At 38.1% G+C, this 27,664-nt stretch overlaps 1 protein-coding gene across 4 annotated transcripts in view; it reads right to left on the bottom strand.

Moving 5' to 3' along the window:
* STXBP5L (syntaxin binding protein 5 like) overlaps positions 1-27,664 on the bottom strand; it is a 207,431-nt gene that overhangs the window by 68,658 nt on the left and 111,109 nt on the right. For all 4 annotated transcript variants that reach the window (XM_037387448.1, XM_037387449.1, XM_037387450.1 and 1 more), the window contains exons 7-16: positions 23,843-23,926; positions 16,435-16,558; positions 14,788-14,866; positions 14,454-14,608; positions 12,696-12,768; positions 11,199-11,346; positions 9,527-9,594; positions 8,241-8,281; positions 4,784-5,001; positions 810-982 (exon numbers count right to left, since the gene is read on the bottom strand). In XM_037387448.1, the coding sequence (XP_037243345.1) occupies positions 810-982; positions 4,784-5,001; positions 8,241-8,281; positions 9,527-9,594; positions 11,199-11,346; positions 12,696-12,768; positions 14,454-14,608; positions 14,788-14,866; positions 16,435-16,558; positions 23,843-23,926 (1,163 nt within the window). The remainder of the gene's footprint in view (positions 1-809; positions 983-4,783; positions 5,002-8,240; positions 8,282-9,526; positions 9,595-11,198; positions 11,347-12,695; positions 12,769-14,453; positions 14,609-14,787; positions 14,867-16,434; positions 16,559-23,842; positions 23,927-27,664) is intronic.

Here is a 27,664-nt window from a genome sequence, read left to right as displayed (position 1 = left end):
TTTTTGAAATAATTGAGGTATTTAAAATCTTTAATAATAATTAGACTGAAATAATAATGAATTCACTAAAATGAGGGCAATTGTTATCAGCGGTGCACTATAATTGCTGGAAAATTACAGTTTCTAGTGCTTTGTACAGAATTCTGTTTTGCAACTATTCAAGTCCATAATTTATCTGCCTTATTAGTAAGAACGTATTAATCTATTCCGAACAGTGTCAATATGTACTCTAGCAGACAACAACTTGCTTCTTTCTAAAGATTCAACATATATACACTTCCACACAGTGCAACTGTTTCATAACTGTATATTTTAACAATTGTTCCATGAGTATGAACACAGTTTCCATCTCTTACATACAAAAAAATGCATATACTTCACAAAGAAAGATTTTAGCGTTATACTAATTAACCAAGGAAAAGCTTTGCGCACGTCTGGTCTATGGAAGTCTCTTTGTGAACTCAAAAAATAAATCCTCATACATGCCTTGATCTGTTCTGTGGTGCTTGTGTTCCATTCAAAATTGTGGGTAAGAGATGAAGATTTACTCCTAGATCATACTGGAAAATTACAGTCAAACCTTTACTATAACAGTTTACCTTCCTCATAATTACTTCTAGCCTTTTAAAATCCCTTGTTCATTACTTTGCCTTAATTATTTTGTTTGTTCCATATTCTGGTTTCTTCTCATTTTGTGGCGCATACATACGATTAACCTCTTTTTCTTGATACTTGATGGATTGTTACTACAACAATAGCAATGCTTTTTTTTTAGAAAGATAAATGTTTGAACAATGGCATAGACTTACCTAAGACATGGGATGCTATCCTTCATCGTTCCTTCGCATGCTACAGTGTTGGTACTGCCTGAAAGGCTCTTTACAGAAGGAAGCTGGGAAGAGGCATCTGGAAATGCAGGAATTATTTCTGGTTCAGGAGTAATGATATCTTCTACTTCATACTGAAGTCGTACCTCTAATGACTTAAATAAATAAAAAGCTAAGTTATAATTTAACAAAGCAAGCTGCTGAAAGTTCTGTTAATTTCAAATAAATATCAGCAAGCCTTTTTTAAAAAATACACCCACCCCCCCCCCCCCTTTCTCATTATCATTTGCAGGCAAAGAATGCTGTCACTTGTTATTTATACAACCTGACAGCAACCCCGGATAGGAACTAGTCATCTGCCCTGCACTGACAGAGAAATACACAGCTACATTCTTCCAGTGCTGACTGATTTAAGGCTTTTACCGTAAGTGAAAGGCAAGAATACAGTTTTCCAGAGTTTATTACAAAAAGAGAAGATAAACACTGAGCCCCAAATAAATAATATTCTGGCATAAGAAGGCATCATTCAGGATAAATGTAATAAAAATTATCTGCCTATTGCCTGTTACCTTTTCCAAATTCATTAAAAACTCCACCTCCTTACTGCTAGCACAACAGAGTCTCTACAAGGCATGTTGTAGCCAGCATGCCGAAACCTGACAGCGTGGGTAGTACTGACGAACAAACCTCGTTTTCCCATAGGTGGGGGCCAGGAAATCTGACATACCAGAGATAACGGTTCTCCTGAACTGGGGACTCCAAAACGCAGGGGAAACTGGACAGGGAGCTCAAATCTATACAAGTAATCATCTCAAAGAATCACAGTATATATGGGGCAGTTCTTTCTACCTCATAAATTGTCCAAGGAGATGCTCATTTTGAAAAGAATAAAACCCAAGGTACAGAACCCAAAGAGATAAGGTCTTGGGATTACTAAATTAATATCAATTTCAGTTCTGGTACTTTGAAGAGATCAGAAGCAATTACAGATGTAGACACTGCAAACTCCATCTTAGTGATTTCCCACTGAGACATCATCTGTACCAGATCAGAGACTAAGAAAATACCTAAGTTTTATAAGAATCAGGAGATAAAGATCAGTACTGAAGGCTCTCCTATTTCTCAGCCATTGTGTTAAAACACATTACACTTCAGAAAGAAGCAATTCTGCTCAACTAGAAGAGAAAGGGTCCTTTCTCAAAATTTCACTTTTTTTTTTTTCTCCTTGCAAAATCCTTGGACTTTTTTGCCTGATTCAGCTAAAGAAACCTATGGACAACATTTGCTTTCAAAGACTAATGAGTGAAATACTGAATTCAGGAAAAACTCATCTCCTGGAAGTAATTGCTGCTGCCTGAAACAATTTATAATGTTGTTTAATCTTCATGCAGGACTGCAGTAACTGTTGAAGAGTATGCTCTTCTGCTTGCCATGTTAGAAATGCATCATTCTTCTTTGGATGTTTTTCTCTGTCTTCCTTTATCTACTAAAATTGATTTTGTTAAGTTGTAGCTATTCTTCATTTGCAGAGAGAAGGAAAAATTTAGGCTAATAACATGACTGTGGATTTTTTTTATGCTTTGGTCCCTACTTTGACTGGACCTTGGAAGGGGTACAGAACTGCTGCACCAATTTATTTTGGCACACGGTAAAGATCTTTTTGGAGGTTCCCATCACTAGGCTCATTAATTCTCATTTCTACATTCAAGCCAGTATAATTTTTTTTCCCCATAGTTCTTCCCAAGAGCTTTGAAGAGAAGCATCACTGAGGAAAGACTGATCATGTTTAATAGATACCTAGATATCCTTTTGAGACAGTAGGGAGTGGATTCAGGTGAGAAAACAGCGGCAGCAAATGCTTTTTACATAACTGCATGGCAATGAATCCAAGGTGGGATATTACACAGAATTTGTCTCATGCATACTATTGCTTCCAGATTCCAATATGAAATGATGCAAACAGTACTTCTATTGAGGAAATCCCAGACATAGCCTATGCCTCTAAGGCATATTCAGCACCAGACTTCCCTGCTACATGGAGAAACCTTTGAGTAGCCTCCAAGCTTCCCATTAACCACAGCAATGACATCAGGCAGTCAAATCAACATGGGGTCCCTAAAATACTGGGATTTGTGTACTGAACTCAAGGTGCAATCAGGCTGGCTGCTAGAGAAGGGTGGACACCAAGTGCTAGAACTTGGGCTCACCTCAGACAGCAAAGAAATCCTATAGAATTCAGTATAGACAAAGCCAGACAGCCTAAAGTCAGGTACCTATTCTACAAAGACTCCTGTATTTTTTATTATAAAAAAAAATCCTCACCTTTTGAGAGTGAAGACTTGAATGCCTACAGGAAAAATGTGTAAACCAAGAGATGAGGCCCATCTCAGGGATGCACAAAACCCAGGGGAACTCAGTGACTATGCCACCAAGATCCGATAACATTAAAGTAACTCTTCAGAGAACAATTCCTCATATACATGCTTCTTAATTACGGATGAAATCTGAGAAACTGTTAAATTGCACATATTATAACACTTTAGAAAATATCAGATCTGATGCACTTCAGCCACAAGAGTAAAAAACCCAAAAATAAAGAAATTAAATGATAGGTAATGAAAGATAAGGTGCATTTGCTATGGAACAATGTAAGAATACTGAAATGTAATAATTTCAGCAGCATTATACATAGCTGGTCAGTAACGTGAAATTACTGTTCATTAGTTTTAAAACTTTCCTGAAAGGATACGTTCAATATGTTTAATAATTGCCTCTGAGGGAAAAAAATGAGAGGAAAGCAACAGAACAGCTATAGGTAATGAATTTCCTTAGCAGATGGCACATGGCTACAGGCCAAAAATGACAGGTTTTTGCCAGGCTAGAACTACAGACTTTCTAAAGCACATTGAAATAGTGTGAAAAGGAAAAGAACTGTAACCACTGGAAAAAACAGTGGAAAATGATAGGGAAATGTTGGGTCGGCCCCTGGGGTTTGTTGAGAGCTGGCAGACGCAAAGAAATACTTTCTGGCAAGAGAGTGGCTGAGTTGCAAACTGTTCTCCAGCACCAGAGAATGGCAAGGCTGAAGGACAGGCAGTCATGTTTAGTTTGGCTTTGCTTTAAAAGTAGACTCCTGATAAACTTTTCAGTCTTACGGAAGAATGTTTTACACTATAAATGCAGTTCAGCAATTGCTGTTAGCAGTGGTTGTGGCTCTTGCACAAAAATGCAAGTTTTAAACCAAAGTCAGACTTGCTGTACTACAGTGGTAAGTACAAGGTGACTGTGGTGCAGTTAAAAGAACAAGAACTGTGTGATTCTATTTGAAATAAGGTGACTGCTTAAGATGTGAAGACGCAAAAAGGAGTATTTGAACAGGATAAAGCAACAGAAAGCTTAGGGAAATAACAAGTGCTTAGCCACAAATAATCTGGTATTACAGGTAGTGTCCATTTTTAGGGAAACAAAGTCAGCACAAGCCAGAAAAAACCATAAATCTCTATTTTTTTAAAGCCAGTGATAATTTTCAGTCCCCTTGTGGTACAAACACTATGAACATAAATTAAAGAGATTAAATACTTGAGTTAAAAAGAGTGTTATTACGTATGTACACAACGTACATTATCTGATAATAACATACAGCAGCCACTATTTTTAGAGCAGGTAAACACAACAGAGATTTACTGTATCATAAAGTCTTAAAAGAAAACTCTGTCTGAAATCTGTACTACTGGTTACTATTGAAGCAAAAAACTAGAGAGCTGGCTCCTAAAAACTCAGATTTTTGTCACTAACAAGTAGGATCAAGATTTCACTCAAAAGGTTTAAAATGGAATGTCCCTAAACCTATATTTATACAGCCTGATATTAATTTTATTCAATTATACGAGCACAGACACAGCAAGGCAATTTAGAAATTATGTTCTTTTATAAGAGTAAAATTCTGAAGGACTTACTGCAATTTCAGTATTTACTTCATGTTTGCTGAACCTGTAAACAACCACATATGCAGAAACTCCTGCCACACAGAAAATTCGGCTTTCAGGACACCAACACATCATCTGAACAGCAAAAGGATCTTCTTCCACAATCTCAGCTGTTGCTTTTCCTTCTCCCACTTTCTGTTTTTCGAAGACCTTTGATGTTTTTAATTTGTACAGCATCTGTAGAGTAACTGGAATACATTAAAACATATAAGAATAACTAACACGAAGCAAATCAGTTATAAAATTCCTCAGTTCCCATTTTCCTTTCAGTTGTGGCAGAACAAAGAAACTTAGGAAGGCCTAAGAGGAGAAGAAGATGGGTATTATACAATACAGATATTATTCTGGTACACAGTACTGGTAGGTTATGTATTTATTTAATACGTCCCAAACAGATAATGGTCTGTGAAACAGTACTTTCTAGGCCAGGATGTCACAGATCAACCACTATGTCTATAATTAGGCTTATACTCAATGTTATAAAGAGGCTCTGATAATGCTGCCATTTTCCTAATGAGATGTGAAACGAAGATTTAGTTTGTCTGAGGTTATTGTCTGGCCAGAATGTAAAGACTGTATGGCACTTCAAGAGAAAACATTAGGCAAGTATTTATGTGGCCTGAGTAACACAAACACTTTCCGAATGAACAGGAGTTCTAAAATGTATTTCCTGACTAGTAACTATATCTGTATTTATACCTGTACATTGAACCTTAATATCCAAAATCTTTGTCAAGACTAGAATTCCACTGCAGTGAATTCTGGAGGTAAAGGAGGGATTATAATTAACCTCATTTTGTTTTATTGACATTCCTCCCTGTTTTTTACTACTTTTACATTAATTTATCAGTGGCATTAATTAATAAGTGCATAAGGTCAGAAAAAAAGCCAGACAGGTGCAGCAACTATAAAAGTGTGTATATAGATAAAGGCAAAGCTGCCACGGCTGTTAGTGTAATTGTGGTAGATCAGCCTAGCCAGCTTGTGTAACAAGAGCAACAAGAAGATGAAAAAACGGCGTTTGAGTTATGTAACAGGGTGACATACACAGCAAAATGACATTTTCATTTTGCACTGCAGATATATTCCAGGAGTTTTAGCATATATTTTTTTGTATATGTACAAAAAGTTTTAGCATAAAAAATGCCACCACATTTTCACAAATTACAGAAGCCAGGGCTTCTGTAACGAACACATAATTCTGCCTGCCTTCTGTGGCAGTGCAAGAGGCCTCAGGAAGCCCTCAGTCCCACTGGGAAATGTAGAGTGGCACTTCAGATGTCATGGGTCCACGCATACTGGGTCAGAATCACAGAACCATAGGACTTAAGTTCAAGGTGAGGCTCTCTGTGCATCTGTGAATCACTAAGCATCGTCTGCACAAGGGCAAATAAGAAACTGCAATGACTTTTGAGCAAAGATACATTTGGAAATCTGTTTCAGTGGTTTAGCTATTCCCCTTTTCCCACAAATCTACGCTTTCAGATACAAAATGACACAATTAAAACATGACTAGAAGCACAGTATTTTGTGCCTTCAAATACCAGCAGAATATTATGTTTGCCATGAAATCTCAATTGAAATTTGAACTCTATTAAAAAAAAGTGAAGACCTTGTAAATAATAAAACCTTGTAACAATTAAACCCTTGTAAATAAGAAGTACCAAGTATGGTACCAGTAACGCAGTACACGCCCTGAAAAGCAGGACTAAGACCAGGACATAAGAGATGCACTGAAAGTACCATTACTGCTGAAGGGATTGTGAATACTCACAATCATCTAGGCTTTTACCTTTCAGAAAAACTCCTATTGCAGCAGGTAGAGATTCATTAGTGGGTTATGTTTACATTCCCTATGATAAGTTTTTTCCTTTCCCCATTCTGGCAGGGTTAGAGACGCAACCATTAGCACGCTGGTTCCTGTGCAGACTGTACGCTAAATGCTTTGGGGTCTTGCAACAGTCTGTATTGCTTCACCCGAACTTTAATGCCTGTATTTGCACATTGTTGTCAAGAGCATAAGTAATGAAATATGCACAAGACAAAGTCTAATGCCTCGCACTACTTCTCTAAATAAAAGTAATTATCCTATTTTTGTTCATATTAAAGTGCTCTCAAACTTCTGTCTTTGCAGATAAAACTCCTGTTGACCGCATTTGCATTTTTTTCTTTCTGCTGTTCACCACAACTTGAAAATACTGGAAGATGTAAACTCTAAGCTGCATGTATCTGGTTTTCCTCCATTTCCAAATAGACAAATTATATAATAAAATTATATTATAAAAACCCAACTCATTGTCATGTTCAGTTGACATGCTTATGTAAAACTCCTTTGTGAGGTGAGGCTTTGGAAATCCTCATTATCTCCTTGTCCACCCTGATGAGTGAAAATATTTGGTATTAGGCAAAAAGAAAAATACCTGACAAAGTCACCAGGTTCAGCTGACATTAAAAAGTTGTAAACGTTCCCTGTATTTGGCTGGAAATGGTAGCAGTATTAACCATTACAATTCTGTGGCACAACGTGGAACTAGCAGGCAGTTTTGCATACTCCGTGTCCCTGGGACCATTACAGGTAGGGTATTAGGGTCAAATTAAATCTCCCTATGCCTAACATTTCATACAGAAATTTTTTTAACACTCTTTAAGAGACTGATACCTCATATATTCTACCCAGACATCCCTGTACCACAGAAGAGACAGAATACAAGACAACTCTACTGCAACTTTTGTGAACCACAGTCACACTATTTGAACCAGAATATTTTAGCCTTCAACCAAAAGGTTTGTATATATTTTACTAATAAATGCCATATTTTCTGTAGAGGAAAATGCTGGGTTTTAGTATCTGTAGTTAGAGTAAGAATGTATGGAACATGTATTTTCAGAAACCTTTTCCTGCTCAGATTAATGGAAATTCTTCCCAATTATTTCCTGGAACTTGAGACTGGACAAGAAAAGATTTAGGTCTTCTCCACCCTCACCAGGTTAGACATGTATCAAGATGTACTATTGTATTTTATTTTTCTTAGCTGTAAAAGAGTCTGTATTGTACTCAGAATAGAACAGACGTGACAATATTAGATCAAATTGAGCCCACTCTTAGACACACAAGAAGATTATGTCCCAGGGATTTTTAACCAACACTCCATCCTTCATAGGTTTTGGTACATTGGATCTGGAGTTTTTATTATGCTTAAAGACTTCCACTCTTTTCTGTCTAATATTTCTCATTAGCAGAGTTTATTTCCCTAATTTAATAAAAAATTGCTTAATTTAACCTCATTATTCCCGATTATATCATCTCAGGTATTACTACTCATACTGTTAGCTGTCATGTGGTTTTTTTAATATATATATATATATATATATATATCTCCGCATGTGACTTGTCAATATTATATAAAAGTGAACTTCAGAAACTTACTGGCAGAAGCATCCCAAAACTTTACTGATCCATCTGCATGGCTTAAAAAAATATAAAAATTAAATGTGTTAAAACAAGATGCAATTCTAAAACATCTTCTACTTTCAGTGAGTGATAAACATAAGCAGAAAACCTGTGTTTTGCTCATGTGGTAACTCTCCATGTCTTACTGACAATATATAATTATATATATACTAAACATAAGAAAATACTTTGTTATTATTTTTATTTGGTTAATAAAACACTTTTTCATGCATTTCCTACAAAGAACTAAGCCCCCAATGAACTTTAAGATCATAACACCAAGAAATTAATTCCCATACTAATGACAGCACCAAGTTACAGCACTTTTGGCTTTGCAGTGGGCCAGCCTCAAGCCTTCACTAAAAATGCCATGTCTAACGGACGTTGAAAGGACAGAGGGTAACTTTGTTTTGCATACTCCATGTCCCTGGGACCATTACAGGTAGGGTATTAGGGTCACACCTTAGAGCTGTGTTCTTTTTATTAACATAAAATCATCCCCAAAGTAAAGCTGGAAAAAGGACACATTTCTCTTTAAAATGGGAAAAAGTCCTCCATCACCTTATTGGTACTATTGCACACATCATAATCTTATTTTTAAAAACAAGGTATTAAGTATCACTGATAGTAACAATTTATCAAATATATCGCTATCATCAGCATGGCTGAGACCAGAGGGAAACGCAGGGTGTGTCATAGCTGAATAGCTTTTGCTTTACAGCCTGGCCCTTGAAAACGCATCAGGTGTTGCTCACGGAGCTTCGACTGCAGTCGGAGCCTTCCTACGCCTTTTCGCTATGGGGCTGTGTCTCCACTCACGAGGTGAAATTCATCCCAGTGCACCACACTCACTGTCCCCAAATACAAAGTCCCCGAAGGCCAAAGGACAACAGCAACAGAAGAACAGCTGCTCCCCTTTTGAAAGCTATTCTCTGTGCCATTCATGGCCAAAACACCCTCTTGCAATGGATTCTCCTTTCCAAAGAACTCACCTTCACAAGCATATAGAATTGCTGTCTAACACTGGGGCCTCAAATGATAATTCTTAATGGTATTTCATCCCCAAATATAAAGTTCTGTTTTCTGGAGCAAATGGGAATTTCTGTGGTGACTCTGCACAAGGGAAAAAACTACATACCTCAAATGAAGAGGGCAGGATATGCATGCTCTGTGAAGGGTCAACTCTTAGCTATAGCTAACCCGCAATCAAAAGCTGTAGACACTAAAATTTTAAAAGTACCAATCCTCAGTTTCATTCTCACCCTGTAATAATGATTTCAGGATATGTCTGAGCTCCAAGGTTCCATGCTCCACCACTGATAGGCCACTCCTAAACAAATAAAAAGAGTACAGAGATCACAACTACTTCTGATGAACCTTCCTTGGTTAATATTTAAACTCAACAGCAGACAACATCTTCCTCCAAAAAGCAATACAACTCATAAAAGGAACAAAAATGTGTAGCACTTAAGGCTTTTAAAGCTTAATGAACATTTTTATACTATCAATTAAGGCTTTTGAAACTTAGTAACATTTTAATGTTATCAATTAAAGCTCTACCTTTTAAAAATATTTCTGCACAGCCAACACTCAACAATCCAAAATAAGAACTAGAAGAAGGAGTAACAAATAGTTCTGCTACTCTTCATATCGCTTGATTCTTGGAGTTTCTATAGGACACTGAATAGACTGAGAAAGTATTCGAAGGATGAGGACTACTGAAGAAGCTGGCCCAGACAGAAATATCTGAGCATGATGCCACAAGATACAAAGGAATGCAAATTTTAGAGAACATATGACATCATCATCTCTTCTCTGCCTTTTGTTTCCTAGTGGCAAGACTTCCATTCTCTTCCTTGGTCTAGGCTGGTAGAGCAAAATGCTGGTCTGTGCCTAAAGATTGACATGTATGGATACAGGATACAGGATGTGGATGGATGATGATGTGTGCAGAGTATGAGTGGGTGGAAAAAAGCTGGGAGGACAAACTGGTTACGTGGATATGTGGAGTGGATGCTTGTGGGTACAGAAATGGGTGGGTGGCAAATGAGTGGCTACCTACATCGGGAGTATATGTTTGTATGTACACAAAGTGAGGGGACAAAAGGGTGTGCAATGAATGCACACAGGTGGCAAAAAGTTTGGGAAACTATGTGTATGAGGTAAGGACAGATAAGCAGACAAATTCAAAGAACAGCAAAAAAAATATTTTCTGAAGTATTTTGCTGAATCAAGATCCAAACCAAGTAGACAGGGTCCAGTTTCTTAGTTCATGAAAAAAAGGCAGCTCCAAGGAGAATACTTCTGTTAATATGAATAGGAAACTGATGACATCTGATTGGTTTACCTATATTTTTTCTAATTTATTTATTATGATGGATTAGTTCTAGTCAAAATATAAACTTGATTAATGCTTGAAACGTATAATATAAGTGCATTTCCTCTTTTTATTTCTGCAGCTTGTCCTATTTCTAAAAGCATTACATTAAGACTTTGGTAGCTCAGTAAAGTAATTATTGATATCCCTATTTAATAAAAATCTCACAGACATGCTGTCAACCCTCAACTTCCACTGAAGGTCTTATGCTAACTTTTTTTCAGTTATAAGGTTTTCACTTTTTTCTTTGATAGAAATAACTTACCATTACAAATTTGAGTTCTACACTGATGGCTTTCCTTTCACTCAATCTGATTAGGCTTAAGTCCAGCAGCCTAATGCTTACATCCTACAAAATGATCATTAATGGTTGTGCTTAAGTGATGGTGTTTCTGAGGGACAAATACCAGGCTGTAAGCATCCTGCTAAGCTGTTGGTTGGACCAACTTGAAAGTGATTATTAAAGAAGTAAAATGAAAATCATTTGGTAAGATGTTAGAAATACATAGCTTGTACATCTACTTTCTTTGTTTAAAAAAAATACTGGTTTTGTTTACCTTATTGCTGTATCCTTGCTTTTTATGTTTTGCTCCTACAGAATAGAGTACAGGAATCAAATCTGGAGGACAGTCCGCAAAATATTCTGTGCAGGTAACAGGTGACTCATGAATGTCAATAGGATATGGATTTTCAAAGATGGGAAAACTAGTTAAGGAAGACAATTTATTAGAAGCACTGTGACACACTGAGCCATAGAAGAAAACATATTCTCATATTAAAGTGTATAACAGAATCTAAGTAAAATAATTACTAATAAAGTACATTTCCCCTTATTTATTCAAACATATGCGTTCTTTTTAATGTGAATAATAATTTATAGTTACTAAAATAAAGATACAAAAATTCCATTGCCACAACAAGAATCCTCTTGTCACATAAATAAATACTCATTCATGCAAACAGTTCCTAAGGCTAACAGGACTGCTTATGTGTACGAGGATTAGGAACCGATTTTTTCCACCATCTCAAAATCTTATTTATACAGAGGTGACACATTTTCTAGAAGCTTCAGGTTCATGGATATGATATATGCTATGACCTAAGAACTACTTAAACAACTGTGGATTTTATATTGAGCAGCTTAGCTTATTGGGTTGGTAGACTACTGATTATACAATGAACAATTGCACCAACAGATGAAGCAGATCTCAGTTTATTTCTCACTTCATCAGTTTGGACAGTCTGATGAGAAGGAAGGCCTTGCTTCTGGCATATTACACAATGTTATTCACAATTCAAAAATGTAGGAAATTTGGTTCTGATTTCAGTTACATCCATTTCTTATTGCTGAAATGATTTGAATTATTTTTGAATGTGAGATCAGAATGTAATTCGCTAAAAATGTTTCAAGACATTAAAGGCAAAACCTGTTCCTAGTTATACCAGTGTGATTGTGGATGTACATTACTGGTAGTGTTGGAGGCAGAATTAAATAAGTAAGAATTGAATTCTGCATTACACTATGTATAGTTCCTCTTTGATATGAACACTGATTCTGATGTGAAAGAACGATTTGACATTTAAGCCAGCAACTGAATCATTAAATAATCCTGTAGATTCACTACAAATCAATGCCATCATTTACTAAGATACTTAAGTAAATACTTAAGTGGTAGTCCCTGTGGAGTCTAGTGAAGTTAGGCATGCATATAAGCAGTAGTTGAATCTGGTTTCCAAAACACACATTCAGGTGATAATTCAGCATGTGACCAAATATTACTTAACTATGATGTTGAGTGAATGTTTGAGGGCTGTGCTGAAGGGACCACAAATTTAAATTTATTTCCAAACTTAAGAACAAATATTATCATAAGTTCCTGTTGATTAGCTGATCTTAGCTCTTAAGGTGGAGGTAAATATATAAAGTAAATTATTACCAAGAGCGGATGATTTTGGATAGTAAAATGACATTGCATGATATCATTTGAATTTTTACCATCACCTGCTGGACAGTTAAGATGTGCAAGTAACTTCATAATAGACTTCATACTTACTTGCTTTGTGTCAGGTCGACCACAATGAGATCTTTTTCCAAAAGCACAACTACAGCGTAGGGTTCTTGAAATTCTGTAAGCGAGGAATCAAGTGTAAAAGACATGCAGTTCTCTTATTAATCATTTTAAACAAGTAAGTCATGTTTATGTTCTCTAAACACTCACAGTATATTAAATAAATGTTTTAAGGTACAAATACTGGACATATCTAAAAACTAGATGTATCTGCCAACTAGGGCCAGACAGGAACTGAGAAATTACTTTTGGGCACTATTGCTGATCAACATTATCTGAAAACAAGCGTCAGATTAGGGCCAGACAGGAACTGAGAAATTACTTTTAGGTAGTATTGTTGATCAACATACATAGCAGCAATAGAACTGGCATATTACAGCATGCCAGTATATTGAAAGAAATAGAAAATGAGTAAGTTGTGTGTATCCCTACATAGCTGAATCCAATTGTTATACAGAAAATGTATTTTTGCTGTCCCGTAGTAATACTTCTACCGTGTACAACAAGAGATTGTTCGCAAGAGATTGTGAACAGCTGGTCCAGTCCACTCGATGATACACAATGCCTTCATTTCCAAAGTGATTCCAAAGGAATATTGCGAGGGCTTCCTGTGACTCTGCTGTGTGCTATTCAGACACTGCCACACTCCTTCCTCCCATACACTCTATAGATTATATTGGTCGGTTTTTTATTTTGTCCTTTTTTCATTTATCAAAAATAATCAATTAAAATGACAAATAAATGCTTCCCTTGATGCATAGGGTGCATTACCTTACACAGGATAAAAGTTATTTGAATATACATATATATGAAGTTACGATTCTATTCAACAGCAGCAAACCATTCACGCATGCGCAAGCTCAGAGTACTCTCTTCAGATGGCTGATGCCAAAAGGCTGAGTAACTTGACAGCAACTGATTTACCTCCCTTTCAGGCCAGCTATGAACACACATTATCTGTGGCCTGTTTTTATACAATGCTATGAATAATACAAGTTAAGCCAAATTTTTTAAGTAACAGTGTGTGAGCAGGGGAAGGGGCTACAAAATCTTAGTAGTATCTTGACACAGTTAAATGAAGGGCCAAACTAACTCTGATTACTGAAAACTAAATTTTAGCATGACATTGAAACAAATATACAATTTATCTTTACTAAGTGTTTTTAATATGTATTTGATTTAGCTACATATATAAGGTATATTTTACATTTCTGCTTGAGGACTTAAAATGCTAAACTTACTGTCTTTTTGACTTACAGCTTTCCTTCATTTACTCTCTGGAGTTTTCTGTGAATGTGCTTCAGAATTTGGCAGCCCCGCAATATGCAGCAAAACACTTGTAACAGTTTAATTAAGGCTGAAGTGTAAGAACTTTTTTGCAGATAAGTAATCATTTAATCTTCAATAATTAAGAAAAAAAAAAAGAAAATATTTTCAGCCTCATGAAAAATGTCAGAAATATAAACACAGATGTTTATATGTGATTATGATTAATAGAAATGTTTCCTCACACTAACCCGTGTGCTTCAAGCTTATATCTGGAGATTTGTGCATGCTTTATTGTCCATTAATTACTTGCTTCCTGTACTGGGAATGCAAACAAGTTCCAGTTACTTTCAGAGATGTGGTTTTCTTGAGATGGAGACAACTGTGAGAATTCAAGTCCCTGGAATGTTGTTATAGTATGAGAGAAGATAATTTCATTTATATTTTCCATAGCTATGTTTTCCTTGATAAACTCACCATTGGGATATGGGGTTTCACAAAGAGTTAAAAAATCAACTATAGGGTGATCCATTTCAAGAACTGTAATTGCTTTCCCATGCATGATTGTTAAACTTGGTCTTCGACAAGCCTTATCATATGACAATCCACCAGAAAATATCACAAATGGTTCACTGTATTAAAAAAAACAACACAGTAATTGTAAGTTTACATAGTACATACAAGTTTACATTCTAGGTTTAGTACCTGTAAATATTAATAAATAGCTTTGCAAAAAGAAAGCAGGAAAGATTCTAAAAGGACTTTAACTCAGTAATGTAACATTGAGTTAATTACAGAATTAAAAACATACCTGTTTTTACAGGTCTTGTACTCTACTTTGAGAATTGGTTTACAGGACTCAGGTTTTTTTCCATCTCTTTGAATTTTTCCTAAGGAAAGAAAGAAGATGAAAACTGTATTAAATCATCATGATGATAGAACTATCAAACTAAAACGTACACAGTGAAGCAACTGTATAAGCAGTAAGATAACAGAAACTGAAAGCTACAGAAGATGACGAGTACTAGCTCCTGCTTCCGTAAAATATGCATTTGTCCAAATTAATTGCATTTATTATGGCTTTGTGTTTTTACTGCCACATACATCTAAGGGACCACAGACCACACTTCAAAGACATCTAAAACCCATGCAGATTACTAAGAAGGATGGCACTTAACTAATAATTAATGCATTTGACCAAATGTATACCTTTTTTCCTGAACATATTATAACCATAAAGAGCTTAATTTTTTTCCTTAGTCATTCTTAGATTGACTCAATTCTTTTTGTTGACAAAATGTTACGTGCTCTGGACTGTAACTAGTTGAGTGATAAAATTAAATGAAGCGTACAAACGAAATTCATGGGTTCTTGGTTAATCATGGCTCAGTACTTTCTTCCAGTCAAAGAAAAGTCACTTGTAAACCAGAAAACCAACAATTTTGGTTCTGTTACTTTGAAAAGCCTATGCTTGCTTTCAATATCAACCTGGTTGGATCATACAGGGCAGATGAAGCCAGCCTGCTCTCAGAGGTGCACAGTCACATGATGGGAAGCAAAAGACTCAAGCTGTGACATGGGGAATTCTGGTTGGTATCAGTAAAAAAAAAAAAGTAACTGGAAGATGTTGTCCACAGAGGCTGTGCAATTTGTTGTTGGAAGTGTTCAAGTGTCCAGTGTCAACTGGACACTGCCCTGAGCAAGCTGATCTAATCAGGCCTGGTTTGAGCCAGGGGTTAGACTAGATGACCTCTGAGAGGTCCTTTCTGATCTAAAGCACAATTCTGTGACTAAAAATTATAAAATAAAAGCAATTAGGAAATGTAAGAAAATGCTAAAACTCTTCTGGGCTACACGATTTTGTCTTCACCTTCTTCCTCCCTGTCCACTCAGTCAGGTTTCTTGGTCATGTATTGATTTGCAAGAGAGTCAATACCTTTTTACCTCATTTATAGGAAGCAATGGCATATAAAGTCCCAGCCATAAAAGACTCGGCCATTTCTTAACATGGCTCCTTTAAATTCTCCATTGCAGTGACTCGGGAAGCCTTGTACCACCTCTATAACAAGCAACACAGTGCTTTGTACAAAATGTTTTACTTCTGAAAACTGCACATACAAGAACAGAAGTACAAAATATAGAAGAAATGTGAAAATCCCATAGCCTGAGGGTGTCAAAGACCAGCAACAGACTCTTAAGATGAATTCAATAAAAGAAGACATTAGAGCAATATTAACCAGTAAGAGTTATTTATGACATCTATTAAAAAAAATGATCAAAATCAATCTCTAATTTTTATAATATTTTACAGCTACTTCGCAGATGAAAATACTTATGCAAGAAGCAACTCCGGGTCTGGGATACAATAAAAAAAATGAAACAGACATAGAAATTAGCCAACAGCATGGGGAATATTGTATCATTTCTTAGTTATACAGTTTTTAAATATCAAAATTACCATGTGGAATTGTGGTCTGGAATGGTCTGTTCGGACTTTTCAGATTCCATAGGGTCAAGCTGCCATCAGAGTGACTGCACATGAACTGCTTCCCTTCATGATGCCAAGCAACAGAATGAATAGCCTATAGAAACGAAAGAACTTGAGACTGAAACGGAATACAGTGTTTACAGTAATGATATCTTAATGTATGACTTCGAGTTATATTAATCAAATAGTATATCAACAATTAGATGGTTATGTTTGTCTGAAGTCCATTAACAGCACTACAGCACTTTTTAGTAACCAAAAGCTGTGTTCTACTGCTAGTCAAGCAAAACAATTCATTATAAAGGCTAACATAACACAAGAATGTAAGAAAGCCCGTACTCTCAGACCAAATTGAAGGAACAGGGTATTAAGGTAAATGTATAAGAACAAGGGACATACAGTGCAATCGTAGTTATGTCTGACAACTTTCCTTGGAAGTATTTCATCTGGTAAACATACAAGGAATCCTCTGTAACAAGTGTTACAGGTATACAACACATGCAGCCTTCCCCAGAGGACTATTTAGGAGAAGCAGAAACGGTACTCTGTTCTTGAATAATTCCCCACCACCACCACCACTACCACCCCGCACACTTAAGTTTCAGAGCAAGTACACAGAAATCTGGGATGTTTAATATAAAATGAAAACGACTAAAGATACTATAATTGTTTCATTCATATAGGAAATTACCAAAACAATGCTGTAAGATACTTCTGGAACAGATAGTGCTTCAAAGAGGAATACCGCACCCCTATGTACACAACGCAATACCACACGATGAATGCTATACAAGCCAAAAAGCAACACTTCAGAAATTAATACGCCATTTTCAGTATTTCACTTATAATTAGTGAAGCTGACTGAAAATATCCATAATAAATCAAACTGGCTGAAAGGATAATGGTGTAACTCCTTCATTTTCACTGGTATGTGCTGGAAACTAACAAAACCCGTTTTCTGACAAAGCAAAACATTGATTCATTGTACATCACAGTTTTTCATACACTCCCCTCAGAAGCACGAACTCACAGAATTTTCCCTTGAATCCATTTCCTTTCCAGAAATGTTAGCTGCCAAATAGCTAAAAACACAATATGGTTTTTTTTAATGTAAATGTAAATAAGAAAGATCTATTCTTAAACGCAGTTTATTAAATTGCCGGTTTTGGCAACGCAGAAAACACTAAGATCACTTACAATTGCATATGGCCAATCACCTGATTATCCAAATCACTTTAAAATCATGCCTGGGTATTCACAAGTCAGCACTGGAGTCGTTCATATCAATCTTGCTTAAGGTGACAAGAAATAAACCTAAGTGCTACCACTCATGATTCACAGCTCCCCGTTGGTCTTCCTCTTTTGACACGTATATCGATTGTTGCGGTTGGTAACGGCTCACGGTCCGGAGGGAGTATCAGCGGGAACCACAGAAAGGCTGTGACCGTTTACCAAAACTTTACTCTGCTCCTGAGGCTGGACAGTACAGCCACAAATGAGCCTTTGGATTAAGAGGACCCAGATGTTTAAAAGGAATGTGACATGCCCTGTGTACGAAAGCTCTGCTAACGCGCTGGGAAGCTGGTCATGCCAGTAAAGCCTCAACAAACAGAGCTGAACAACGTGAACTCCAGGGATTTATCTTTGTGTGACGTAATGGGTGTCACTCAGACTTCTGCTTACCAGAGTGGGGGCTGGCACCAAAACTATACCAAACTATAAGCGAAGCAACAAAAGACAACACAGGAAGATGGTTCATACAGAGTGCAATGTCGCTGCCCTCCCGCAGCAGGAACCGCAGATCTGTGGGGAGCGCTGCTTCACTTACTCTGAAGGCATGTCTGTCCTCGTGCACATCAATTCTGACACGGGCTCATTCATGCTTGCTATCATGCAGAACTTGAATCTGCTTTTGATGCTTTATCACACATAGAAACATTTCACATGGTTACAGTCGCTAACTGTGTGTGAGCAGGAGCTACTAACTAGCAGCTGAAAACTACCAAGCTGCTCGTTAACCTGCCTCTCAGCTACCAGGTGCCACCTGCCAGCATAAACCTCCTGCTGAGGGGAGCCGAGGTGGAACGCTCCTGTCACAAACAGGTGGTGTAGCAGCAACCCAAACTCACCTGTCAGGCTTTGCCCTGAAATGGGCAAGAAATACTCGGAATCGCTTTTGGAGGTCTCAGCTGGGAGTCATGACTAATACCGAAAGGTGGTATCGAACAAGTCCCCCATTTTCTCTCTGCTAGATTATGTCTAGTGTTCTGATCCACTTTAGCATCCACACAAAAAAGGAGCAGTTATTTGCTTAGAACAGGAGTTCATCACGGTGGGTGACTCATGTGAATGTTCACACGGCGTACGCACACGAAGCATATCACTCCAGATTGGGTCTGTCTCTCCTCCTGCAGTGCCCACAGCGGCTGCATACATATTCCATCTTCTCTCATACTCAGCGTGCACTAAATGTAAGCGTGCCCAACACCCTTTCAGCTCCTTCCCAACCACAAACCTCCTCCACTGACAAGAACCCATGTGGACTCTAGGACCACTTTTAACCATATTTTGACAAGCACCATACTCATCCCATCCTACTGCTTGAATCTTAAGAATCCTTTCCGTTAGTAGTACTGGGGGACCATTGCAGCGAGGGCCACATCCGATGTGATTATTTCCACAATGGCATAGTGCTTGATAAAGGCAGGGAGTTGTCATTTGGTAAATGTCTCTGTGAACTCGGCAGCTCCGTTTTGGAGATGTGTTCTAATTAAAGATGATGCCTATGTTTCAGAAGCTCTGAATATGTGTTGACACAACTTGTCAAACTTTTAAATAGTCTGTATATGAAGATGGCTGGGTTTTTGGGTCTGCCAACTATCAACAATAACTTGAGAATCCTTTGAAGGATCGGTCTTGTTTATGTGTTCTCTTTTTATACTAATCAATGGAAATAAACTTTTGAAGGAATTTATAACAAGGGCTTGCAAGGAAAGCCTTTTATAGAGGGCATCATATCGGAGCACTGATGGAAAGGGCCTGAATATCTCATATTCATCACTGAGAAGATGATCATGACACAAAGAAACAAATTTGCAGCTGACATCTTGAAAAGCAGACACCAGATACTTTAGCAAGAGGTTCAAGTTCTACTCTGGGACCAGGTGTTTCACAAACAAGAATGTTTTAGTCCCAGATAATGTGACTCGTACAGCCTTTTCTATCCTTGGTGAGCTCTCCCATTTGAAATGAGCAGACATAAAATCATTTAGGTCGGAAAAGACCTTAAGATCATCAAGTCCAACCGTTAACCCAAGACTGCAAAGTCCACCACTACTCCATGTCCCTAAGCGCCACGTCTACGTGTTTCTTAAACATTTCAGGGATGGTGATTCCACCGCCTCCATGGGCAGCCTGTGCCAATGTTTGACTACCCTTTCAGTGAAGAAATTTTTCCAATATCCAAACAAAACCTCCCCTGGCATAATTTGCAGCAATCTCCTCTCATCCTGTTGCTTGTTATCTGGGAGAAGAGACCTACCCCCACCTGCCTACGACCTCTTTTCAGGCAGCTGCAGAGAGCAGTAAGGTCCCTCCTGAGTCTCCTCCTCCTCAGGCTAAATAACGCCAGTTCCCTGGGCCAATCCACATAAGACTTGTGCTCCAGCCCCTTCCCCAGCTTTGTTGCCCGGCTCTGGACACGCTCCAGCACCAAAACGTCCCTCTTGAAGTGAGGGGCCCAGACCTGAACACAGGATTCCAGGTGCTGCCTCACTCGTGCCAAGTACAGGGGGATGACCACTGCCCTGGTCCTGCTGGCCACGCTGTTTCTGATAAAAGCCTGGAGCGGTTTGTGTTCCAGATTGAAGTTAGGGAAGTTAGTGATAGGAAAGTTAGTGAGTTAAATTTAAGCTTTACTAGAGTTGTGGTGGTGTGATGTTTCTTTTAAGGATTTAAATACAGTATTCATGGGTCAGCCTCACCCTCCAGCTCCTTCCTCTGATGCTCTGTCCAGATCGGCACCATAACCCCTGAAGTAAGGTTCTGTTCCATGCAGGGTGCACTCTGCTTGCACAGTTCTTGTGCCAGTAAAGCTTTCACACTTGTAAGTGAACAGTTTGCCTGCATGATATTTGCAGATAGACATAGTTTTGCTCCATTTCAACCAGAAGTTAGCAGCCAACTTCAGTCTAAAGATACTTTACTTTCCAAGGCTGCCTCCTGTTTTAGCCAAGCAAATTGTCCCAGTCCCACATTTATGCCAGCAAAAGATTAAATGGTTTTCAGTGCTAGACTGTACATCATATTGGGATGCAAGCTTTAATTTTGCTAATCTTAGTCCTGTTTGCACAAATAATTTAATAAAAAAGAATGTCCCTTGAATAGAGCCAGTAGTAATAAATGTAAGTGAACTTCTGTTTGTTTATTCTCAGTTACCAGCCCAAAGAGCTATGTACTGAGCATGACTGAGTGTTTAGTATTAAAAATTCCAATCTTGTAGGCAGGTTGGTGTGTTCCACTCTGATTTTTAAGCTTCTAGCAAGCTGAATGGAGACGGCAGGGTTTTAAATTTAGTCCCCTTCTTTTTTTTCCCAATTGAGAAAAAATGTGTGACATAAAACAATTGAGGTTTGGGTTTTTGTTTGTTTGTTTGGTGGTTTTGGTTTTTTTTTCAGGGGGGTTGTACCATAGATCTAAAACCTGCATTTCTGGAGGATTTGCATTTCTCTTACCTGAATGTGCAGTGTGTTGCCATTCAGGTCCTTACTTTACAGGGCCAAATAGGTCTGTGATTTGAAGTCATGACAACGTAATTCCTCTCTGTTTTCTGATTTTTCAGTTTGTACGTATGTCAGAAACTATACTCAATGTTCTGTACTCAATGTATGATCTTGCAAGTTTAGGCTAATTTGACTTCTGTGCAATTGGAGGACATGTTTTACCTATGAAAGGTTCCCAGCCTTCAAGACATTTAGTGTGACAAAGATGGAATAAGGAATGCAGCTGTAAATGCTGCAATTGCAGTCTGTGAACAGGGAGGGGACACAGTCTTCAGCTCCACCACTTCCAAGCTATTGGGTTGTCTTAGTGAGCTGTTCATTCTAGGAGCAATGTCAAGGGTAACACAGGACAAATCCAGTTGAGGCTTGATCCTGTGAAAGGATGAGTATTTGGATGAAGTCTGGAGGGTGCTGACATTTATTTTGAGTGACATTACCAAGCTGGACAGCTATCTGAAGAAAATTACAGAGAAGAAAGGACTTGCCTTGGTGATGAACACTGACAGTCCATCAAAGACGAGAAAATAAGCTGTTTCTCACAGTACACACCAAATGCTAATGGGGAAGCCTGGTGCCAGGGGAATTTTTGATACTAAACAGAAGTATCTGCTCCAGATAAATATCATGCCACCTGACAATCCTTAAATATGCCAGAAGAGGAAGTGGTGAGTTAGATGAGATTTCCAGCTCTTTCACCATCAAATAGGGTGACTACATTGGTTTCAAAACTGGTGCTAAAGAAAGCGTAATGGTATTAAGAAAAATGAGGCGCGATTAATTTCATTCAGACCTCATTCAAAGAGGCACTTTGGTATTCCATGAAGATACAGAACATTGACAGTCATTTATCTGAGACCTCACAGATACCCTGCAATTGCAACTGGCTGGCTCAGCACCAGAACGACGATACTGAAAGACTGGTCAGCTGTCATAGGGCACAGAGGCCTTCCATCAGGCCAGATAGAACGGTGGAGGGGAGCAGGAACAATGTTTTCTGGACAGTGATCTTAGGTGGCCAATCTATAAGAAAAGGCTTAGGTCTGAAAACCTGGGTTGGTGCCAAACTGGCACACGCTGAACTAATGATCTGTGACTCACAAAAGCCATAACCCAGGATCTAAAAAGGAACCCTTTTTAGGGGCTCCCTAGGGAGATGCTAGCAGATCTGGAACATGATCAATCTGGAGCCTGAAAGTCTGGAATAAAGTACAATGGCTAGTCACACAACTGTTTTAAAGACAAAATAAGAATCTTGCAACTATTTCAATAGATAATAGCAAGCCATCACAAGTTGTATAAAGTGGAGTAATGAGGCAGCAAATAAACACTGAGAAGGAAAGCACATGACTGATAAAAAGGCCAAAAAGTATTCCAGAGGACAGTACTCAAATGTGGAACAACTAAATTATATTAAAAATTTTCAACACCCAACCGCTCTGTCTCAACAAGGGAAAAAAAAAAAACAACCCCAAACCACAGTATTATGGAGACCCTGTTTTATGTAGTCTTACTCTGAACACAAGAGAGGACAGTGAGTGAACAGACACCCCCTGGAGACCTGTAAAAAGAAAAAAGCTGACCAGCCTTAAGTAAGAAAACAGGCACAATTTCACAAGTGTCTGCACAGGCAGACTGTCACTTGGAGACAACTAAGAGGGCATGTCCTCAGGCTGAAGTGCTGGCCTGTTTAAACTGAACTACCATGTCCTTTAGAACATTTGCTATGTGAATGGTCAGAATCTTAGCCTTGAAGCTCAGGGTAGTGTTGACATGTCTGTGAAAACAGGCCTGAAAGAGTGCAGGATGCAGATATATTCAGGTTACTGTTCAGAGTGAAAATACACTTGTGTACTGCTTATATGTAACAGAGTAGCAAGATGAAGGAGGAAAGAGAACCATAGGAAACCAGTTACTGTCTGGATCACTTCAAAGAAAAGGTCCTTTTCTAGCATCAGATGTAGTTGCATTCACATTCATTCATGATGAACTTTACAGAAGGACTGGCAGAACAAAGCATGTTTTTCCCCAGGGCTAGTGCTAAATTCATAGTAACTAGGAATATATCTCTTTTTGAAACAGCCTGTTTATTGATACAAGACTGCATGTGTGGTTAACACAGTCTGCTTACAAGCAACAAGAGGCAATTGTCTGATAAAACTATGAGAACATAATTTTGAAAACTTTTTAATCAGACCTTGAGTACTAGCTAATACCAATAGCCCTACAGAGTAATTTGTCTTCCATTCTAATTAATGTTCTAGTAATACTCAGTAAAGATAATTACATAATTCCCAATGTAGCTCTATCTCAGGTCAGCTCATTACTACACACTGTTCAACTGAGGATCCCCACACAGAAGCTGATGAACTTGTCAGAATCAAGGGGAAGAGACTCCACGTCATAGTACACTTATAAGAGGCAAATGCATTAGAACTAGAGATTCCATGTTTTGATTTCTATCATCAATAACTTGTTCAAAAGCATAGCACAAACAGTATTTCCAGAACAAGCAATGCCTTAAGATAACAATCCATCTGCTCGATAAAGCATACGACAAACCGAATAACAGTTTTTCTGAATTAATGGAAGTTGCTTACCTCATCGTAATAAGCTCTGAGATCAGCTCTTTTAGATCGTAAGTCCCAGAGTACGACAGTCCCATTTTCATAACCTATCAATAGCTAGAGGAGGGAAACAAACACAATTGCAGTTTCAGATTCTAAAGGTATATACAAATATTGAAGAACTTAACTGTTTCAAGGGATTTTTTTAAAAAAATAAGCACCATAAAAAGAAATGCCGAACGGATGTCCAAGATTGTAGATCACACTACACATAATACCCTGTTTTCAAATAATCATTCAGTATAAATCACTTCTCGTTACTGAAAATTTAAGATCTGATATGGAAGAAAAAATTTGCTTTATATATCTTTTTTTTGTGTAAAAGGGTAGGTTTTTTTGTTGTTTGTTTACTTCTTGGGGGTGGTTTTGTTTTTGTTTTCTGCAAGGTTATGGGCTTGGTCAGTCTCCACAATCACGCATCTACTGAGAAAATAAGACTGTAGCATGTTCCTGCACCTCACGTTCCTTGCCCCTGGTTGGAGGGAAAACTGTTTGACACATAAGAGATAACATAAATAATTTCACATCAAAGAGTCACCAGATTAAACTCTCATTCAGCTACTCATACTCCTTTAATTTCTGCTTTCTATTTCTTTAAAACATTTTGAAGAACTTTTCCTGCAGAGAATAAATTGCCTGCTTGCCTAGAAATTGAAAATAAATTAACTGGAATGCCAATTTTTACTTCTTCTAGAAGTGGTATGTCATATCATCACGCACACATGAGAAATATCAGCAAAGAAGGCTTGTGAAAAGATGGAAGAGGAGAAAAGCAATGCTCAGGAGAAAAATAAGAATGAATCCTTTCTCCTTGTCTCTGGCAGACTCTCACACATTTCTGCTATGGAATATTTTCTACAACTGACAGCGATAACTGCAGTTGTTCCTTGTCCATAAACACATGGATCACAGAATGCAGGCAAGAATTTACGGTTTCTATATTAAGAATTTGAGCAGAATGACAAGATTTTCTCTTTATCTGTGAAACCTTACCAGCATCTTTGCTATCACTCACTTCAGTTGTATAAGTCATAAAAATGGAACTCGGCTGGACTGCTAAACAAAACTCCACTTTGTTTCCAAGTACAACTGATACATCAACACTGCTATAAAAAAATCTGGGACTACTCTCAACCCTACTAGATATGATTCTTTATATTGCATATTCATTATGGGGAAATTTATTACCTAATCTGAGAATGATTTATAGTTAATATATGTAATACCTGAATATGAACAATATCTCATTAGTTAAGAATTCTGCTCCTGAAAAAAAATACAATCTGTCCTGGAGAAATTCCAGAATATTTATCATTTTTGCTCTGGATGGATCCATATGGGATTCTGTGGCAGGGTAAATGTGAAAACACATCCTGTTCAGAAAGCATGCAGCTAAATGGATAGCATTTGTGTCAGGATGCCATATGGTATTCTGGGATAATAGATGGCCACTGATAGACTGAACAAAGAGGTGTCTCGCTGTGGCTGCTCTCACTGTCAGTGTAGTGATCCTAGATGGAAGACAATTGTATATCCAGGAGTTAGTGATCCACAAAGTAGTTATCCTGAGTAGGTGCAGGCTTGTGCTGTGCTATTTTGTGCTGCAGACAGCACTTGCCTTTCAGGCCTGTGTAGTGCTGCACATATCCCTTGGCCACAAGATAAACTTGGCTGGCTAATTCTAAAGAAGGCTGAGGGCAGCTCCCGCTTGGTAAGGGCAATTACAGCAACTTTGTGTCTTTGTCTTTATCTTAATGTCAGGCAGTATGCGTCACGTGAACACCCTTTTGCTTGACAGTAGAAATGGGTAGTTTTTTAAAAAATAAATCTTTGGAGATCTCTAAAGACCAAAATGCTGGCACACCTTTTCACAGAGGGGACCAACACAGTGTGCTGTGTCCTTATTGGAGGTTCATCTACATGCTACACAACTTGGGGCTCCCATCATCCTTTTCATATATAACTCAAATAAATGTTAGTTTAATCAATATGTTATGGGGTCTGAGTCTCTTCCTTACTGTCATCATAACAAATGCTTGCATTAGTGCATTACAGCTGGGTACCAAACCAGTTGAGTTCGGTTAGTATCTAGCAGTAGTCTTTTCACCTCAGCTTTTGTACAAATATATTCAGAAAACTGAAGGAATAAACCAGCTCTTAGTATATGACCCTGCTCCTTAATACGCTTTTCTCTCTGGTGAAGCAGGCTTGTCTTTTGATTTTTATCACTCTCTTTTGCAAAGATATCATGGTCCAGGTAATTACTAAAAGGTTAAATACCTCCTATCAGAGGCAGCATTTCACTTGATCTATCACTGAAATGCTTAATGCAAAACAGAACTACAGAACTGCAAGATACAAAGTGCTGTGATTTCAGGAAGAAGCTGGAAGAGTAACAGATTTGTTGCATAGTCAGGGATCTCTTTCTCTTTGCTCAGATGGTAGCCTTGCTGCCTAACTACCAGTACTGTGCTATGACACTGAAGTCAGAATTCCAGCTGGGAGAATGATTGGTCTCATTGCCAGGATCTTTATACTCCGACCTGTCTGAATCACAGGAAACTCAAACAGTCACACTCCTCTTGGCCAGACAAGCTCTATGTCTGTAACAGAAGTAAAAAAATCAAACGTCCATAAATGCCGTTGGAGGGGAAACACAAAGAAGAAAAATACGTGTAAACATGCACAAAGAGTCCAGGAAGGAAAAAACCCAAAGATTTCTCTTCAGCTTGTGTTTCCTGGCACCTTGGTTAATTACTCATGCTTAATTAGGTTAAGAAACATGCAGAAAGTTGGACAGAATTTGAGGGAGGGAGGAGCCCTGGCAAGATCTTCCTTGTCTAGTGGAGTTGCTCCACATCTTGACTTAAATCCCTCTCCATGAAATGCATTTGATGATGTCTTCTTAGGGAGATTTCTCCTTTACAATCAACTAATTGCATCCTGGCACGTGCCATCCAACCCCTTCCTTAATCTGGTAGCACAAAACAGCTGGGAGAAAAAACCCAAGCTTGCCAAGTGCACACTGTATTTAGGTGTTATTAGGTCTCAGAAATAGGAAGGTCAGCTCACCAGCTGATAGTTAATAACATAAAACGTTTTCCTATTAAGCTTTCTCCATTTGGTGGGAAACTGCAGATCATTGCAGTTAATGTCTTCTTCTGTGGCAGAAAGAAAATTCATGTTTGCTACAGATCTGCCACTTACAAATATCTGTGCACTTCAGCCTGTTCCTAATGTACACTTATTCATTGATTTGGCAGACATAGTTATATTTCATGAACTTAATCACTAGGTCCCCAAGTTGTTCTTCAGCGACACATTAAATGCCCAGATTCTCTTTGTTGTCTGTCTTCCAGCTACGGCTTGCTTGACTCATTAAGACGACTGTCTCCAAAGTCTGCCTTGATGGCAGACTGAATTCAGACAGTGCACTCTGGAAAAATTTTGAATGGTAGAAGTCTTCCGGAATTGCATTTACTCTTTTGGCACAGAAAAACGGGTCATCAGTCACTGATATAAACTGGAACTTATAGGAATTGAAAGAATTTTAACAGATGAATATGCAGTCAGCACACAATCTTCCCTGGCTTTCAAAAAGAGATCTTACGATCATCCTAGATTTGGAAAGGTTTGTCTGTGTTTTAGGACTCTCGACCACTCCACACCTATAGGAGAATGCTATTTATTTACTTCAGTGAAACATGCCCAGATCTGGTAACAACTTTGTGATACCCCAGAGAATATACTACTGGACCGTTGCAGAGCACAATACCTTTGTACTTGGAGAGTACA

This window comes from Falco rusticolus, chromosome 5 (assembly GCF_015220075.1).
Source record: "Falco rusticolus isolate bFalRus1 chromosome 5, bFalRus1.pri, whole genome shotgun sequence".
Taxonomy (NCBI): domain Eukaryota; kingdom Metazoa; phylum Chordata; class Aves; order Falconiformes; family Falconidae; genus Falco; species Falco rusticolus.
This window is presented reverse-complemented; position numbering and strand designations above follow the sequence as displayed.